The sequence below is a fragment of the Eulemur rufifrons genome, chromosome 7, assembly GCF_041146395.1.
Source record: "Eulemur rufifrons isolate Redbay chromosome 7, OSU_ERuf_1, whole genome shotgun sequence".
NCBI classification, from domain to species: domain Eukaryota; kingdom Metazoa; phylum Chordata; class Mammalia; order Primates; family Lemuridae; genus Eulemur; species Eulemur rufifrons.
The window spans coordinates 62033175-62053644 of NC_090989.1; the positions used below are offsets into that span (position 1 = coordinate 62033175).

At 37.2% G+C, this 20470-nt stretch overlaps 1 protein-coding gene across 7 annotated transcripts in view; it reads right to left on the reverse strand.

Moving 5' to 3' along the window:
- Positions 1 to 300: 300 nt before the first annotated feature.
- IGSF11 (immunoglobulin superfamily member 11) overlaps positions 301 to 20470 on the reverse strand; it is a 143829-nt gene continuing 123659 nt past the window's right edge. For 4 of the 7 annotated variants that reach the window (XM_069472652.1, XM_069472658.1, XM_069472657.1 and 1 more), the window contains exons 5-7: positions 5542 to 5664; positions 4302 to 4452; positions 301 to 2672 (exon numbers count right to left, since the gene is read on the reverse strand). In XM_069472652.1, coding sequence (XP_069328753.1) covers positions 2228 to 2672; positions 4302 to 4452; positions 5542 to 5664 — 719 coding nt within the window. In that variant the 3' untranslated portion in view covers positions 301 to 2227. The remainder of the gene's footprint in view (positions 2673 to 4301; positions 4453 to 5541; positions 5665 to 20470) is intronic. The other 3 variants (XM_069472653.1, XM_069472656.1, XM_069472654.1) reach the window with 3 other exon arrangements.

The window sequence follows — 20470 nt, forward strand, 5'->3', positions numbered from 1 at the left end:
AACCTGACTGGCAATTTCAGTTCGGAAATCAGCAGTCATTTCTCTATTCAACATCGATGTGAGGCCCTGTGGAAGATAAGGGAGATTCAGTAGTGAAAAATACAGACATGGACCCTGTCTTCATGAACTTCCAGACTAGGAAATATGAAAATAGCTCAATGTATGAAGAGAGTCATTACATCTTCAGTTATATGAGTGAGAACTGGAATCAAATTTAACAATAAGAAAAAGGTTAAGTAATTTTTAGAATATTATATGCCCATTAAAATGATTGTGAATACTTAACTGAATGGAAAAATGCTTATAACATTAAGAAGAACACTAAATTTAAAAGTGACTCTCATTAGTATTGATAATTAATGACAACTTACTTTATATGAATAAACTTTTATTGAATTTTAGATAATTAGAAAGAATAAATGCAAGATAAATGCTTCCTACACGGCATCTGATAGTATCTTCTTTGCCATAGTATTTTCACTTTTCTTTATAAAAAGTATAGACATTCATTTATTTAAATTTTTACAAAGTCAAGAACCATCAAATGGAAAAAATAAGTAATGCTAAAGTAAATTCATCTTTTTATCAATATTGAAATGGTTGCAATGGTTAGGTTCTGAGAGTGGCCTTCTTGGAAAAACAGTGTATCCAGCAGCTGATGGTTTCCATTCATTCAAATAACTGAAAAAAGGTCAGGAGGCCACTCCCTGTGAAGACTATGCTTGCAGGAAAAGAGGGCAAAAAGCATGGTGGGAAGAGAGAGTGAGAAAACACATCCAGGAAGAAAATACACTCTTATGGAATCATGGGGTCAGTATCATAAATAATTTAGAAAACAAATCTGGGAAGAAATTTGTAGGTTGCTTGAAGTGTGATTAAGGCGAGATAGTCACTATGTAGTACAGCCAGATCTACATAGCACAAAATAAGAGTGGGGAGTTTGCAAATCAATCCGGTGTACTGCAAGGCCAGCCAAACCAGGTAATTAACCACAAAAGGAGTCTCTTTACAGTGTTGTAAACTGCATTTGGGCAACATTGCAATCTTGAGCTGCCACAGATATAGGGCTGACCCTTCCAGGGGCACACTGGGACACACTCCTTTTGTCTCAGTCTTACCTCTTTAAAAAAAAAACAACTCCTGCCCTCCCTGTAACAACCTGGTAACCTCTACATGTCAAACAAGGAGAAAGTTATCTACCCTAGTACAAAAGGCATCAGGTGCTGCCCTCATTAAGAGTAACCTAGAGTGGCAGCAAGGAAGACCTAGACAGCTTTGCTTTGAGGCCGCCCGGCAAGGCTGCAACCCTCAGCCTCACTGCTTCTGTGCTGCCCACACAACCTCGCTCTTTCATGATGTTATGTACCTCCTGTGGACTCACTAGACACAATCCCTGAAAAAGGTATTACACAAGTTGTCTTTCCTAGCCCAATGGCTCTCATGTATTCAAAAAAAAAAAGTTTTCTTTAAAAAAATATTTTTCCAGGAAAAAATGAACAGTAATTGCCATGGACCTGTAACAGATCCTAGAATAACATAGACAGGCAAGAATCTGTCAATATAGCAATATTTCAAATATGAAATTCATGGTTCAGGAAGAGATAAATAAATAAATATTGAGGGGCTTCTCAAAGAAGTTTCCTTTGTTTTCCCCTATTTCTTACTTAATTTTGTTTGTGTAAAAAGTTTTGATTATATGATAGAAGAGCCAGCCTTGCTGGGACCAGTGTTAACCATTTATGCCATTAAGCCCTCTACATAATGAGGGAATGGGGAGAGGCAGAACATATCACAGGGTTGCTCATTATTTCTTTAAAGAACTATTTTTTTAAATAATTTCAATATTTAAACTCCATCTGGCACTTTAGTCTTTTCAAAAATTATTAAGTTAGGCATGAATTAAAGAACAAGCCCATCTGGACTGCAGTTTGGGTTTTAAGTGCTATTCTGCTCTTACATCTTTTTCCTTGGCTTGGCACATCTTTGAGATCCAGCTTTTTGAATAGAACCCCCGGACACCTGTGGTGGGAAATCAAGTCTTCATGGTGGAGCATTCCAGTCCATCCCACACATCTCATGGCCAGGTAACAGCATTGCCTTTTTTGTGCTTTTTACTAAGATAATTACAAGGAAAGTGTTTCTTTCCCAGCACTTGCCCACCCCCCCTCTCCTCCTTGTATGGAGACATTCCATTTATTCATTTCTGAGCACAACACCCCTTCGTGTTCTATACCAGGGACCCGGCCCGACTCTGGGCTGGCACCATGACAGGTACGGCACCGATTCGCTCCAGTGTGGCGTGGCTGACGGTGTAGGAATGTGTGTGCTGAGGCCGAGGCTTCCTGCTGACTGAGCCATTGCTTCTGGACATGACCTGCGGTGATGACTCCCGGTTGGCTGTCACTACGAGAGTCTTATGTGGACCTGAGACCAGATGGTTCCCATTAGCATAAATGGATGGTATACTGGCATTGCCTGACTGGAGGGAGAAAGACTGGCGCAAGTCATTGAAGTGGCTGAATGACTCTGTGTTTCTGTGAACTTTGGGATTGTTGCTCCAGTATCGACTGTTGTAAGTATTGGAAGAAGTCAACGTGTTGTTCTCCGAGGAGGATATCTCAGTGTGGAATGCTTTGGCAGAAGAAGAACATTTAGGTGGAAGATCATCCTCTCTGAAAAGGAACAAAAATAAAGTTGTCATTAGGATTTATTTGAGGTTAATCCTATCCTCCTACCCAGGACTCTTTCTTTTCATGCTAAGGCTAATATGTCTGAAACCCAAATCCTCAGGAGAGACCACTCTATCATGAAAGCAAACAGGCAACCTTGGATGGCCTTGGCTTTGGCACCCATACCCTTGAGACGATGGTCAAGAAAATCTCTCCTCAATTTCTCAGTCTCCAGAGTAGAAAAGGAATATCAAATCTCTCAAAGAATGTCTCTTCCAATATAACTGAAATATATATATATATGCATAAATATTTATATATAATTTGTAAATATATATGAGGATTTTGTTTGTTTGTTTGTTTTTTCTGCAAATAGGAAAATAGTCCATAAAGAAATCCACTGAGCTAGTTGCCATAAAGTAGCCAGGAAATCAAGCTATGAGTGTGGAGAACTTCGGGAGATGATTAGAGTTGGCCTGATTTTATTGCCGTTTGGGGTTTCGGAAATCACTGTAGTGTGCTGATGAGAGGTTTTCCTCAGTAATCTTATGGTGGGATGGAATCTACCTCTGCATACGCCTAAACCCTTAGGAATTACAAGAGGCTGAGAGAAGTCATTAATTTAATTTAAGATGTTAACTAATTGACTTGACATTTATTGAGTACCCTCTAACTAGATGTTTCATCTTAAAAAAAAAAAAAAAAAAAAAAAAAAAAACAGGTCCTACACCTAAGAAGCCTACAGTCAAATGGGGGTAGCAATCAATGCAAGAACATTTGCAAGTCTGAAAGGCTGGGCGAAGGGCTAAAGACAATTTATGTGAGAATGTGATGCCTGGACTAGTCTTGAATCCAGTCAAGGAATTTAGCAAAGAGATGGATCAAAGGGAAAGAAATACATACAGTCCAGAAAGAGAACAGGGGCTTGAGTAAAAGGGCTTAAGTAAAAGCCCTGAGGCCTGGGAAACTGCAGAAGAGATGAAAGCAGAGTGAGCTGGAAAGTGGTGAGACAAGATGAGCAGGTGAGGGTCACACCCTGAAGGTACATTCCACTGAGGAGACTGGCGTCATTAAGGTGTCTTCAGCAAGGGTATGCCACGATGAACTCTGAGTCTGAGCCTGAACCCTCGAATCTCCACAATACACCAAGTCACTTTTCTTTAAAGGACCATTCTGGCATTGTTTTCTGAAGATGTTCATATTCTTGTCTGAACTGTCTTTCTGAGTCATACTGCTGGAGCCTATCTGTGTACAGGCAGTGGTTTGCTCTTACGGGGTTTCGTCTCGCTCTATTTTCTCATCCACTATAAATGCCAATGTTAAACACATGTTTTAAGCTAACTCTTCTATTGTGGCAGCCACCTAACCCACACACCCTAGAGATGTGGAGGAGCAGGAGAACTCTTCACTTGTATCCTCCTAGTTGGGCACATGCTAGACTTTACTCCCTTTTGTGATTCAGTGAATAAAGTTGGGCAGTATCATGAGGAAAAATAATATACACGAAAGGATCATTTGGCCACTTTAATTTCCTTGGCCATAAGAGTTACAAGATTAGCAAAGAAATCTTAACTGCCAGAATAAACAGAAATACACATTGCCCATGCAGGGCAAATTCTCCAACACACGAACCTTATTTCATTAGGAATTTCTTCTTCTTCCTCCTCTTTATTTTTGCTTCTCCAGTAAAAGAATGCCCCTAAAATTAGTGCAATGCAAAAAATGATAATAACTGCACCAGTGCCAATGGCTCCAGCTATTAGTCCAATGTTCCTGGGCTGGGCTGAAAAATATATTTAAAGAGAAGAGAAAGAGAGAAATAGCATATACCCATGCAACTGTATAAACATAGAAGTTTACTGACAAATTTGCTTAACATGTACAAAACTGCCTAAAATATTACATCCACATGAAGTTAAATCTCAATTCACTTTCCATACACCCAGTGGCTAGGACTAACACACAGTAGGCTCTCAATATTTGTTGAATGAATAAACAATTAAATGACTTGCACAGCTTTAGGGAGAGTAACACCCAGAGCAAGGCAGAAAACAGATGGCACCTATCTAAGTTGCCTGATCTGTCCAAAACGAACCCTAGAAATCAGTGGGACAGCTTATTACCTCATCCTAGCCAAATCACTCCCTTTTGCAACTGGAATTCAAATAACTGAGAATTCTCAACTAAAGAGAAATTTTCTGCACTGCCTATTTATAACCTATAAACCAATTAAGCAGATATAAGAAATTAGGAAAAAACACAAGAAGGTCTATTATACCCATAAGATTATTACAATTTTTATAATATCTATAGTACTATACAATAAGAACTGGTTTAGGCTGTGCATGGTGGCTCAGACCTGTAATCCTAGCACTCTGGGAGGCGGAGGCTGGAGGATCGTTTGAAATCAGGAGTTCGAGACCAGCCTAAGCAAGAGCAAGACCCTGTCTCTATTAAAAATAGAAAAAAATTAGCTAGATGTGGTGGAGTACACCTGATAGTCCCAGCCACTTGGGAGGCTGAGGCAGAAGGATCACTTGAGCCCAGGAGTTTGAGGTTACAGTGAGCTAGGATGATGCCACTGCACTCTAACCAGGGTAGCAGAGTGAGACTGTCTAAAAAAAAAAAGAACTGGTTTGCTTCTAATGATCCTGAAAAGAAAGATATTTTGTCACAAAGATTATCATTTTGCTGAGGCTGAAAAGTATACTAAAACATTTATAAAATATATTCAACAATGATTAAAACCGAAAGAACTTCTATTAATCTCCACAAAACCTCAAATCAATTAAGCAGAACCCTTCATTTCTTGTTTTAACAAAAATCTTAGAGTTTCAGACCCAGAGTTGACATCAGAATTCCACATACTTACGTGAAATAACCTGGAGATCCAGAAGGCAGGTGCTGGTCCCAATGGCATTAGAAGCCACGCACTGGTACAAACCTGAAGACAGGGCACTGATGTTCCGGATGGTAACTGTTCCCTGGACCTGGTCTGTCACAAAAATAATAATCACATGAGGATTGGGCAGAAATAATAAGAAAACCAAAGAAATTAGCAGAAGACTAGACTCTAAAAATAGATTAACACTGGAGAGCTATCAATAAATTTATTTTTGGGAGGAGGAGAAATTTTGAATTCATGAATGTTAAAGACTAAAATCGCTACATCACTTTAAAGACCTGGAACTATGGAGGACTGTCCTAAATAAGAACAATCTTCAAACTTAATCTGCAGATTAGCATGTAAAGTTCTAAATGTTATGAAAATAGTAGCCTCCTCTGAGGCAATGGTGGCTAACGCTTATCCTAGAGAATTTATGATCAGTAGTACTGAAGTTTAATTTTGAGGAAATACAGTAACATAAAGATCAGGTTAAACTTATTATAATAATGTTCACTTTATACTTGATAAAGAAACTATCAAGTCTGTGCTCTAAGGTATAGATTACTACTCCCTTCCAACAATGACTACACTTGTGTTAGCTCAGATCCTCCAAGAAGCAGGCACCAGGACAAACACAAGGTTTATTGGAGGAGACACCAGTAAAGAAAATGCAGAGGAAACTGGGGAAGACAGGGAAGGCCTCAGAAGGCAGGTGGGACCTGCAGGTCCCACCTCTGTGAAGCAGAGAGGGGAGGAAGGAAGATGGGGTAGGAAGAGTTGCAGACTGCAGCATAGTTTCAAGGGAGTTTCCACCAGGCAGATGGAGAGTCCTTGAGCCAAAGTCACCCGTTCAAGGAGCCCCATGCCTTGCAGAAACAAGGGGAAGCTTGGCCTGGCTGTGCACAGTGGTGGATTCAGAGGGGAAGCAGCTGGGGCCGTCAGTCTATCATGTTCCCTCATAGGGAGGTTTGAACAGTGGCTTGCAGAGCCACCGTATTGGTATTACCAAGAAATGTTTCAATAGTTCACATTTTACTAATTCATCAATACTAGTATAGTTTATTTATTCCTATAAAATGTAAATGACTTACAATAATAAAACTAAAGTTAATAGTTATTAACTATTATGCCAATAATTGGGTAAGCTTTCATATGTATTATCTCAATCTTTACAATAACCCCATGAGCTAGGTTTATTATTAAAGCCATTTAACAGTCAAGGAAACTGAAGCTTTAGATGGACAATAAGATTACACAGCTGGTTGTTAGGAATGGGAATTGGATGGAGGGATGTCTTACCTCTAAGGTCTAGGCTTTACAGCCTCCCTTAGGCAGGAAAGATAGTATTAATATATCCAGTCAGCTCAACCATTGCAAATAGCTGCAAATTTAGAAGTAGGAAAGCCTCCGAATGGCACAAATAAAAAAACAATTCTGGCACAAAGTCTAAGTAAGCCGGGGCAGCACTGGGAGCTATCCCCACCCTGGATTGACTTATTTTTATATGGAACTAAGATGAGCTATCTCGTTTCTGCCGGCAACTTTTATCTCTATCTAGATCAAAGGCAGAAGCAGAGAGAAGGAGTCAGCAAATGCAGACCTGACCACAGTGCATTTATTAATTCAATTGTTTAATAAACAAATATTTATTGAACACCTTCCTTTGTGCTGGGTTTTCTGAGGATGCTGATACAATGATGAGCAAGACAGACACAGTCTCTTACCTTAATGAGACAAGCAGACAAGCAACGGGGTAAGTGCCAGCAGGGCTAGAGAATATCGGGTGCTAGGGGAGCACAAGGAGGGACATCTAATGAGGGCCTGGGAAGTCAAATAGAACATGGGAGAGGAGAAAACAATTGCCTCCTCAGAAATTACCCAGCACACAGAAAAGTGCTTACTAAATAAAGGTAATCAACCATAAATAAAAGGGCTACCTTCTCTTTAGTGTCTATTTTGTACCCCTGTAGGAAGCTTTAAATATGTCTCATTTAACAAGCTTAGGTTTTATATTCCCTACTTTTCAAAGTTAAGGAAGCTCGGAGAAGCTATGCAATTTAGAAGGGCGTAGAGTAAGATGGATGAATAGAAAGCTATGCAATGTGTCCAAGAGCCCTTAGTACACAAGTAGCAGCAGTCTTTAAAATAGGGTCTGCCCAAGTTTAAAGCTCATAATCACCATATGTACACCTGGCTTTCCAGTAAGGCATTTAAAACCATATTATTCTATAGCGTGCATCTACAGGATATTTCCTAACCACGCAATGTTCCAATGCTGTTAGTATTATAAACTAAGCCATCTGCCTAACTCCCTCTTCATTCAACACAGGCCCTAAAGTCATCATGCAAGAAAACCATAATCTCTGTACAATAACCCCACACTTCCACACATGGTGGTGGTGGTGGTGGTGTTTGGGGTATTTTTCTTTTCCGTAGGCCCTGAAATTCCAGAAATTTGATGAGGTCACAGCAAACCAGTAATTTTGTTGACACTTTTGTAGAGACAATTAGGGAAATTTTAAACAGCTCCTCTAAGCAGCACTCTTAACATGTAGAAAGAGATAAATTCTAGAGATTACTGCTTTAAAGTTGCCTTTAAAAGGTAAAGTTACTGTTCTTCCTGTTGACTCTTCAGATGCTGATACCATGAGCATGTTGCTCTAAGAAAGTATTACTAAATGAGGTTGACATACCATGGTAGAGTTAACTCAGAATGTAATCAGGGATTGAGAAAGACACATTGATAAGGGAGGATTAACCAGAAACAAAACAGGGCTGTTTATGTAGACAGGGCAAAGCGGAGAAGCAACTCTCCAGCACACATCAGCCTGCAGCCACAGAGCACATGGCTCTTCCCGAAACCAGCAGGGCTAGTTCCTCAATCTGTCATTTCACTTAGCTGCTCTAACACTGAAGTAAATTGCTGAAATGAAGTCAGAGAATAAATTTCATTTTTTTCTTTTAAAGAATAGGGAAAGTTCAACTGTGTGTAACTACATAGTTTGGAAAGCTCAAAGGACATTACACCCCACTCCGTTTTAGTTCATAGCAACAGGGTATCCCATACAAGCTATGCACCTGGTCTGTAATTCCCTTCCCAATTAGAGAGAAACCAATTAAGAGTATATTCCCAGTTCCATCCTTTCTCCTTAGTTCAAGGACACCACCTCTGGCTGCCTGTAAGATGGTGTATCTGCTGAGAGTACGTGTTCCGGAGTCAGATAGCCTGTGTGTAAATCTACACTACCTCCTGCTAGTTGTGGTCTTAGGTGTGTGACCTGTTCTTCATCTATGTTTTAGTTTCCTCATCTGAAATACGGAGCTACCAAAGTGCCTACACCTCATAGGTTACAGCAAGGACTAAACAATATAATGCATGTAAAAAGCTTATTATAGTGGCTGGTAATGTTTTCCATGTGGGAATTCCTTCCTGGAATTTCTTGGGAAATTTATACATTTTCTGAACCATGAGAGAAATCAGTCAAGAAATTTGAAAAATGTCTAGTGGCTCTAAATTCCCAACAGATATTAATCTTTATGATTTGAGAATGAGAGAAAAGGATTCCTAAACTACAAATTATTCTGTATTTTACAAGATTTATGTATTTTAAATGAGTAATCATAATAATATGCAGTGAGTATTTCTTACATAAAGGTCTCAGAAGTATTCTGTAAAAAAAGATATAACAATAAATGTATAGTTTATTACATAAAAATTATATATTTCAATGATATATAAAAATTATTTCAGCCTGAAACAGACATGTGATAAGATTATAAAGGGAATATTTAAATACAAAATAAATGTCAAATAAACATCTATTTAAAAACTTAAAGATAATACCACAAATAATACTTAAACTCTATCACTCTTAAAAGATAAACTTAAAATACTATACAGCATTGGACATAAAAACTTTTATTTTATTTTTGTGTTGATGTTGGTAGAATTAAGATGGAGATGGGGAAGGGACAGGGGGAGAACCTGTCCCCATTAAGAGAATGTCCAGTAGCACCTTCCAGATGGGTGTTAGGGGACATGCTGCTTCATATTTGCTACTTTCCTTCAGTCGATGAAAAAAAAGAAACATTTTGTCTGCTTGCCCTGATTTCGGTTTTGCCACTGAAATAGATATTGCTTTTGCCAACTCAGATTTTTTTTTACACTTTCCATAAGTATTTATTAAATTTATATATAAATACCTAGCTCCAAGTCCATTTTTTTTTTTATTTCAGCACATTATGGGATACAAATGTTTAGGTTACGTATATTTTCCCATTTCTTGTCAGTGTATTCCACAGCAACATCCCTATCTTCTTCCCTTTGCACTTCTGCCATTAAAGTATTCACAGAAAACCAAAGCTTACAGCAAATATTCAAACATTGGAAAACACCAATGAACATTACTGGGCAATATTTGAATAATGTAATATTCAAATCCCCTGGTATTAACAACATTACACAGAATCACACAACAAAATTACCAAGTTAAGCTGATAAGAACAGATACTACACTTGATCTTAAGAATATGTGACCTTGAATAAAGTCTGTGCCACTAGCTTCCTAAAGTCCCTTCATCTATTTTGAGTGAAGGTTTTGTTCGCTTTTAGGTATGAAAACACTTCAGAGCTATTGTGATGACAAAATTAGACCAATTTTAACTTACCAAACAAGTGGGTATTTAAAATGTGTAAATTTTCTACTTTAGAGATATAATTTTCCTGAATAAGGCTATTAACTTGGTAAGTCATCAGAGTTTCAACCATATTGTAGATGCTCATCAAACAAAAATTATTATCCAGGGGGAAAAAAGCCAATATGGTTACAGACAGTGGTTAAAAATCTCTATTGAGTATATTATTTTTATTAATATTATTTTTAATTTGTGAATCATGATTGTACACACTTAAGGAGTACAATGTTATGCTTTGATATATGTATACAATGTGAAATGATTAAATCAAACTAATTAACATAAAAAAAATTCTGTATCCCCCATAACAATAAGATGAAATAAAAAAAAAAAAATTACCAAGTTAAGGGCTTGTTTTGCTTCCAAAACTTGTCACTTGGAAACTACTCTCACACTTACTTAAAATATACCATGTATATAAAAAATATTAATATTTGTAAGAATTATTCCCCATTAGCAACATATAAAGCCATTAACACACATTTATACCAAGGCAACAGCTATAAGCAATACTAACTGATTAGATCCTGACTGCTTTCTCCTAACCACTTCTTTCTGGGTGTCAGAAATGTTGACTCTGCATTTGCTTTTAACTCAACATTACTGGATTCTTATGAATCAGTACATCTCTATGCTGACTGTGAAGCTTTAATTCTGATAGGAGAATGGTAATTAGGGCCCAAGAAATGTTATCATTATCTCAATTGCCATCTAGAGGTCCCAGAGATCACCTTCCTCAAGCAAACCTCTCCAAATTCCTTCTCTAAGATGGTTACTGTTTATTCAGTGGCTCACTGCAAAAATCTGATTTAAGTCTGATTCTTCTGAGTCCCAACATTAATCAAGTCCCATATCTTGTTGATTTTTATCCTCGATCTCTCTTGAATCCTACCCTCCTCCTGTCCCTTCTCCATCCCTATCTCTAGGGAGTTAATACAGGCCCTTTTCATTTCTTGAAGGGGCTATCATCACAGCCTCCCATTTATGACCTGGCTACCAATCTTTCACATTGATTGCTGATACTGTTTCTAAAATGCACATCTGGCTATCCTCTCTGGCTCTATAAATGTCAGTCAATATCCACAGTCTCAAAGATAACATCCAAACTCTTTGCATGTTTCATAAAGCCTTTTACAATCCAGACTTGACCTTACCAAACTCCTCTCTGGCCAAACCCCCATGAACTTTTATGTCAGCTTCATGGATCTTCTCACTTAAAAATGTCAAACTTTTACACTTGCAAGATTTTACATGCATGGTTCCTCCCTCTATTTAAAATACCCACTTTTACCCAGTAAAACTTCTACCCATAATTTAAGATCATTTCTGCTCAGGAATCTATTTCCCTATAAAGTTATTCCTGGACTCCTTAAGGAGAATTAGTATTTCTATCTTAAATTTTATAGCACTGTATACCTTTTCATAGCATTAATCTGCAGTACTATAATTATCTCTTTATATCTGTCTCCTCCAATGGCTCCTCCATGAGCTCTGGGATGGAAATATATCTAATTTATATTTGTATTTCTCCACCTTCCCCAACACTCTACCCTGAAGTAGTTGCACAGAATAAGGGTTGTGTATGTGTATGTATGTGTGAACACACACACACACGTGTATATATATTTAAAGAATGAATGTATAAATGAATATAGTTATGATAATCACTGGCATTTAATCTTTTAAAGAAGAATGACTACTGAACATGATACGGGACTTGCTTGTTTATGCCAGAGGGCAAAACGGAAGGGGAAAAAAACTTGTCTTTGGTTAGAATAACATTTTGATAAAGCAGAAATAAACACCCATTTATTCACCAACTTCTGTGAGTGAAAACCTTTCTGCTCCCCATGAGAAAATTATGGAAACACTCTCACTGGGAAGGAAAACAGCAGCGATGGTTTGAGAAAGAGAATCAAGATTCCTGGACCTTCCAAGCACACCAAAAGAATGGGAGTTCTTTGTATCAGCAGGCTTTTGGCAAACCTGGTCTCCAGGCTTCAGTCGTCTTTATAACGTGACATTGTTGTACTACAGAGACATTTAAGATACTCTCCTGCTGCAGCTATGATCTCCAAAGTTCTTCACAGGAGAATCTATCATCTCTCTTCATTGTACTAAATTATAAAAGGATGAGGACAACAGAGGATTTCTTAGAAACTATGAAGGTGAAATGTATAATTTATTTTAGGAAAAGTTAACCATCAGTAAGGAAAATAAATAATATTGTACTTTAAATTTACCAAGGTAAAAGAATAGATAGGAAATTAATTGCCATTATTTGCATGTAATTTTAAAAGAACTTATTTTAAAGTTCTCTGTGTTTCTTCAAAGTGTGAGGGTTATTCTCTCTATTTAAGTCAAAAAGGAGATTTTTTTTTTCTAAGTATATCCCCTCAGCTTTTCTTGAAGAATCTAGGTTTTACTGAGCCATTGTGAGGAGCAACTGTGCTTATCAATCCTTGATTGCCAAGAGGCTGCACAATTTGAAGAGTGGATGTCATTCCAGAAAGAAATCAACCTGTTTACAACCAGGACCTTGAACAGGTTACTCCTTCAGTGAAAAAAGAATTATAACACACTTGTTTAAGTAATACTAATCACTGAAACAGTTAATATTTACTGCAAATTTACAATCCACAAAGCACTGTTCTAAGATTTTTATGACTAACTCATTTATTCATCTCAATATTTCAGGAGTTTGTTTTTTTATTATTATTACATCTATTCTTAGACTGGAGGAAGCAGAAACACAGAATGGTCAAGCAATTTTCCCAAGGTCACATGGCAAAAAATGAGAGGCAAAATTCAAACCAAGGTTTTCAGAATTCACATTCTTAACTGCTATGTTGTGCTCTCACACAGATAGTTTACTCTGAGCTTCAGATAGATTTCTAAGTCCCCTGTGAGAAAAAAGTTCACAAACCTGGGCTACATTTGTATGTGGAGTCTGATTTTACTTCGCATATATGGTATAGAATTTCCAAGCCAAGAATGTCAATATAACAGTTGCTCTCAAACTGGTGAAAATCTCTAGGGCTACTGCCAGGAACAAACAAAAAATCCCACAACCCATAGCTAAGGGCAACTACAAAAAAAAACGATCCAGGTGAAGAGTTTACATGAGGAAATGATCACCATGAAGGAAAGTTAGTCATACAATCATTGGTGATCCGGAAGATAAAAACCCACAACCAAAAAAAACCAGAATGCCTCACAGAAAGACAAAGAAATTTCAAGATAAGCAAGGGATTACAAACATGGTATATAGAATTAAAAGACTAAACCAAGAACTAATAGGAAAGGATCGAGAGAACAAAGAAGAGGCTGTATTCAAAGACATAATGACTAAGAATTTTCCAGAATTAACAAATGACAGAATCTCTCAATTTAAGAAGCACCATAAACCCATGGCAGGATAAATAAAAATTAACACATACCTACAAATATTTTAGTATCTATAAAATACCAAGTTAAAAAAAAAAACTCTGAAAAGCAAATAGAAGAAAAAGACAACTGCTTATAAATAGACCAACAGCAAATTTCTCAATAGTAACAACAAAGGTCAGAAGAAAATGGAATAATACCTCCAAATTCTTTTTTTTTTTTTTTTTTTTTTTTTTGAGACAGAGTCTCACTCTGTTGCCCAGGCTAGAGTGAGTGCCGTGGCGTCAGCCTAGCTCACAGCAACCTCAAACTCCTGAGCTCAAGGGATCCTCCTGTCTCAGCCTCCCGAGTAGCTGGGACTACAGGCATGTGCCACCATGCCCGGCTAATTTTTTCTATATTTTTTTAGCTGTCTATATAATTTCTTTCTATTTTTAGTAGAGATGGGGTCTCGCTCTTGCTCAGGCTGGTCTCGAACTCCTGAGCTCAAACGATCCGCCCACCTCGGCCTCCCAGAGTGCTAGGATTACAGGCGTGAGCCACCACGCCCAGCCAATACCTCCAAATTCTTAAGGAAAAATAACTGATAATCTAGCATTCTATACTCAGCTAAACTGCATTCAAGAATATGGGGAAAAAAAGAGATATTTTCAGAAAAACAAACCTGAGAACATTTACCACTCATAGATCATCAATGTAATATCTATTAAAGGATGTGGACATCAGTTAATTAAGAATATGGAACATATGAAAAATTAGTGTGATGAAAGAAGCAATACTGAGCCAAGAAACTGGCAAACTTTTGGGTAAATTCAAATAAAATTGACAATAAATGTAACAACAACAACACTGAGGATGACTAAAAAGGGAGAAAGTTAAAAATAATGCAGAACAAACATACGAAAGCCAAGGAAATTAACAAAATCGCAGCAAAGAAAGATACAGAAATTAAAAACATGAGAGAGAAGCTAAGAGTCATGGTAGATAGAATGAAAAGGCCCAACAAATAGCTAACAGGAGAAAACAAAATTTGCGAGAGGAAATGTTATAGACTATGGAAAGTAGAAGAAATTAAAGCTCTCTATTGTCTTACTGTTTGGATGAAAGGTAGAGATATTTTTACTTCCAGACTACATTAAACCAAGTATGTATTTAAGAATTGAGACACTAAGAGAAATAAAATTATAACTTAAAAAGTAGAGAAGAAAAAATATTATAAAGGACACTCAAATAATTAGTAGAAGGTATAGAGAGGGGAGAAGTAAAGAAAAAGCTTAGTAAATAGAAAACATCAAATATTAGAAATTAACTATAATCATACTTACTTTAAATGGATTCAAACAGTTAAAGGATAGAAGCTCTAAGATTACAGACTGAAAATCAAACTCAATCCAGATATAAGCAGTTTATATAAAGATACACCTAAAACATAAAGCATGGAAAGCTAAAAGCCAATGAACCATAAAATAGAAACATACCAACAAGAATTAATCAAAGAAAGCTACAGTAGCTTTCAACTTTAATAAGTAAAAACAATGCAAAAAGCATATTAAGCATAGAATACCAATGATATATCACAAACCTGTGAGCACCTAATGACATAATCTCAAGATGAGTAAAGAAAAATTGGCATAATTGCAAGAATTGACAAATCCACAATCTTAACGATGTGATTTTTAAACACATCTTTGTCATAAAATTAGAGCTGAAGCAGATAAAGTATTGATAAAGACATAGGCTATTGAATAGTACAATTAACAAGTTTTACATGCAATGTATGACTATATCCCAGCACCTGCAACTGGACATAACAGCTCTCACTATTCTCTGCCTTACTCAGTCCACACCAAACACACTGGCATCTCTGATGTCAAGGCCTTCGTACGTCTGTTCATTCTCTCTGCCTGGAACGCTTTCCAGCCCCATATTCACATGGCTCATTCCTGCATTACCTTTAAATCGTTGCTAGAATATCATCCTTTCAATGAGTTTACCCTAAGCACCTACTTCAAAATTGCAGCTCCTCATTCCCTATTTTGCCCTGATCTGCTTTTTCCCCATAGAACTTATGACCTTTAACAAACTCTGCAATTTATTAATTATATTCAGACTTCACCCACACTAGACTATAAGTTCTGCAAAGGAAAGAATATCTGTCCTGTTCACAGATGTATCTCCAGCACCTAGCACAGTGCCTGGCACCTAGCAGGTGTTCAATGAATATTTGTCAAATGAATGAATGAAGTACAGAAATTAATACAAGCATACAAGACAGACAAAATCAAAAGCTGGATTTAGTAAGACAGATCCAAAAAATAAAGGAAAAACACACATAAATAGCATTAGGAATGAAAAAGACTAACTACAGAGAGTTTAAAAGTTTACAAAAGACACCTGTACTTGAATGTTTATAGCAGCACAATTCACAATTGCAAAGATGTGGAAACAACCGAAATGCCCATCAATTCATGAGTGGATTAGTAAATTGTGGTATATGTATACCATGGAGTATTACTCAGCTATAAGAAATAACGGTGATATAGAGTCCCTTTTGTTCTCCTGGATAGAGTTGGAACCCATTCTATTAAGTGAATTATCCCAAGAATGGAAAAACAAGCACCACATGTTCTCACCAGCAAATTGGTTTCCCTGATCATCACCTAAACGCACATTTGGGAATGGTACCAATTGGGTATCGGACTGAGGTGGGGGGGTGGGGGGAGGGGATGGGTGTATACCTACATGATGAGTGCATTGTGCACCGTCACCGTCTGGGGAATGGTCACACTTGAATGTTCTGACTCGGGCGGGGGGGTGGAGGGGATGGGGGTATAACTACATGATGAGTGCAATGCGCACCGTCTGGGGAATGGACATGCTTGAAGTTCTGACTCGGGGGGATGGGCGGGACATGGACAATATATATAAGCTGAACTTTTGTACCCCCATAATAAGCTAAAATTAAAAAAAGAAAAGAAAAATATTGAAAGCAGCCTAAGAACAATGATATGCTGGATACAGGCAAGGAACAGTTATTGAAATGACTGTTAAACTTCTCATCAGAAATAATGGAGACCAGAAGACATGGAAAAACCTTTACAATGCTGAAAGACAAAGAAACTGTCAAGCCAGATTTCCACATCTTTCATGAATGAGGTATAAATATTCATCATGACCAGCAGAGTTCATTCTAGAACAGCAAGGATGGTTCACACTCAGAAAATATATAAGGTAGTTAACCTCATTAAGGTATTGAAGAAGAAAGAATATACAATTATTTGAACAGAAAAAGACTCTGTAAAATTCAACATCCGGTCCAGGTAAAATTCTAGGCAAATTAGAAACAGAAGGAATTTTTTTTTTAACTGGATAAGAAAACAAACAAGCAAAATACAGCAAATCCATGCTTCCTGTAAAACTTTAGAGCACTCACATGGAAAAAGGCCAAAACCACTATTTTCTTTACTCAAGATTCTTTAATCCCCGTGCCCCACTACCCCCGCAAAATGAACAAACAAACAAAAGGAAGGGTCCTATTTAATGTGGAACTTCAGAGCCTTCACATTAGAGTCAGGGAAAAGACTAAGATAGTAATTATAATCCCTAAAATTCCTATGTAATAAGACCAGGAAAAGAAATAGGAAATAAACATATTGGAAAGGAAGAGATAAATTGTCATAATTTGAGAACAATACAGTTATCAAAGAATATAGAAACCATTAGAACTAATTTGATAGGTTAGCAGGGTTATGAGTAAAAGTCAATATACAAAAATAAATATGAAGAGAAAGGAAAAAATATAAAATAAATAAAAGTTTACAAAAGAATAATAATATAAATACTAATATTTAGTAAGTCACAACACAAACATTTAGAACATGACAGCTGCTGTTCTAAACATTTCAAGTGTGTTCATTTAATCTTCATGCAACTGTGAAATAGTTACAATGATTGTCTCCATCTTACATATAAAAAAACTAAGGCACAAGGTCACACCCAGAAATTCCTGGATCCAGGATTCAAAACTATGTCCTCTGAGTCCAGAACCTATACTCTGAAATACATCATTCTCTCATGTAGAGAATACTGTGAACAACTGGATGGCAAAATGCATAAGAGCTTGGACAAAAGAGATGCTTTCCAGAAAAATATAGAAGATACAGAAAATCTAAATAAACCCGTGCCATTAGAGAAACTGAATCAGTAGTCAAAAATCTAGCCAAAAAAACATACAAGGCGAGGCTTTCATGGGCAAAATTCTACGGAAATATCAGATGATCCTCATCTTATTCATATTGTTGCAAAGAACAGAAAAAAGGAAAAGCTGTCCAACTCATTTTATGAGATTATTTGGTATTATTACATGATACTAAAACTGAACAACCAGTACAATAGAAGGCGGAAAAAACCATAGGCCACTCTCTCGCTGATGCAAAAATTCTATGAAAATATTAGCAGACCAAATGTAACAATTTATTTTTAAAATTCACAATCAAATAGGTTTTATTCCAGAAATGCACAGCTGTTTTAACATTAGAAAATGCTAAATGTAATTTATTTATTGACATTTTAGGCCAGATAATTCTTTGCTGTGAGGGTTGTCCTGTGTATTATAGATAATGCTGCCTTCTTGCTGTGCCCTTCCAGGGCAGTCTTCAGGTGGCCTTGGACACCCCCCCCCCCCCCCCAGTTCTCTACCCTTTCCTGCTTAGAGTTTTCAAGAATAACTATAAAAGGTGCCTTGGACACCGCCCCCTCCCCCCCCCCCCCCCAGTTCTCTACCCTTTCTTGCTTAGAGTTTTCAAGAATAACTATAAAATGTGCTGGGAATACAACATCCTGTGTTAAGGAGAAATTGGCTGGGACACCCTGGACTCTGTTCCAGTCCCTCCTAGAAACAGGATGTGCTTCAATGCTTTAGTCCAGTGATTCCTGTGACCCTTGGGTGTAAGACCGAGAGTGGAGTGCTTTCTGGACTCTCTCAGCTGATGTACAAGTGGGCATGTGCAGAGGAGGCTCTGTCTGCTCCAGGTAGCTTTCCTGAGCCTTGGGGAATTGGCTTGCAATGAATCCTAGGCTTTGGTTGTCCCTTGCTGCCTGTCTGTAAGTAATAAATTCACTTCATGAGTAACTTGTTATGTGTATGAATACACCCAGGACACAGTGAACCTGCTTCACAGTCCTCATATGGTGGAAAGGATTAGCTAGTTCTCTTTTATAAGGGTACTAATCCCAATCATGAGAGCTTCACCCCCACTTCCTAATACCATCACCTTGGGGTTATTTCAACATATGAGTTTTAGGGAAACGCAAACTTTCAGACCATAGCACACATACAAGTGAGATCGTGCAATATTTGTCTTTGTATGCCTGGCTTATTTCACTTAGCATAATCCTTCAGGTTTATCCATGTTGTCACGAATGATACAATTTCCTTCATTTTTAAGGCTGAAGAGTATTCCATTGTGTGTGTGTGTGTGTGTCTGTGTGTGTCAAATTTTCTTTATCCATTTATCTGTTGATGGACACTTGGTTTGATTCCATATCTTGGCTATCATGAATAATGTAATGAGCATGAGAATGTAAACATCTCCTCAAGATACTGGCCTCTACCCAGGTGTGACGCCCAAAAGTGTCTCCAGATGTTACCAAACGAAAGTGCCTCTAGTTGAGAACCACAGATACAGAGGCTGGAAACTGTGTGTTGTGCCTTGTTTCCACACTTACTGGAGTATGGGTCAGTTGTACAGGTCTTAGAAACACAGACCAAACTGCTAAATTTTGCTCCAAATAATATCATCCCTTAAATACAGTTTTTACTTATCTTAGAATTCAACAGTGCTATTTACCAATAAGACAATAATAAATCTACTTTATTATTTCTGTGTAAAAATGACACGTACTGCACAGGATAGTGGTTATAGATTCATTTAAATCTTGAGTATGAATTATACAAGGACAATTTTTTGGCAACATTTATTTCAATGTAATTTTTAACTTACAGAAAATTTGCAAGAAGACTATAAGGAACTCTTGCATATCATATATTATCTACCCAGGTTTAACAATTGCTTACATTTTGTCCCACTTGCTTTATTACTTTATCATCAAATATATAGATTTTTTTGTGAACCATTTAAAAGTTGAAGACATTATGCCTCTTCACCACTAAGTACTTAGTGAATATTTCCTAAGAACAAAGACATTCTTTACATAATCACAGTATAAGTGTCAAAGTTGAGAAATTTAACATTGATACAATAGTATTATCTAATCCACAGCTTATATTTAAATTTCACCAATTATCTCAATAATGTCCTTTAGAGTTATTTCTTCCTCTGTCCAGATTCTAATCCAAGATTCTGCATTGCATTTAGTCATCTTAACTCCCTAGTCTCCTTCAATCTGGAACAGTTTTGCCTTCACGTTTGTTTATTTGCTGTTTCCTCATAATTAGATTCAGGTTATGTGTTTTTGACAGGAATACCACAGAAATGATGGTGTGTCCTTTTCAGTGCATACATTAGAAAGTACGTGATATCAGTTTGTCACAATATTGATCACTTGGTTAAGGTGGTATCCACTAGGTCTCTCCTTTATAAAGTTACTATTTCTTTGTAATTAATAAGTAATTTGTGAGGACATACTTTAAAGCTATGTAAATAACCTATTCTTCATCAAACTTTTGCTGGCTATTTTGACGTCAGTGACGATTTGTCTAACTCCATTATTCCTTCTATATACATTAGCTGGCATTCTACTGCAAAAACTGCTTTCTCTTTGCCCCCATTTATTTATGCTTACCAGTAGGGATTCAGTGACTCTCATTTTA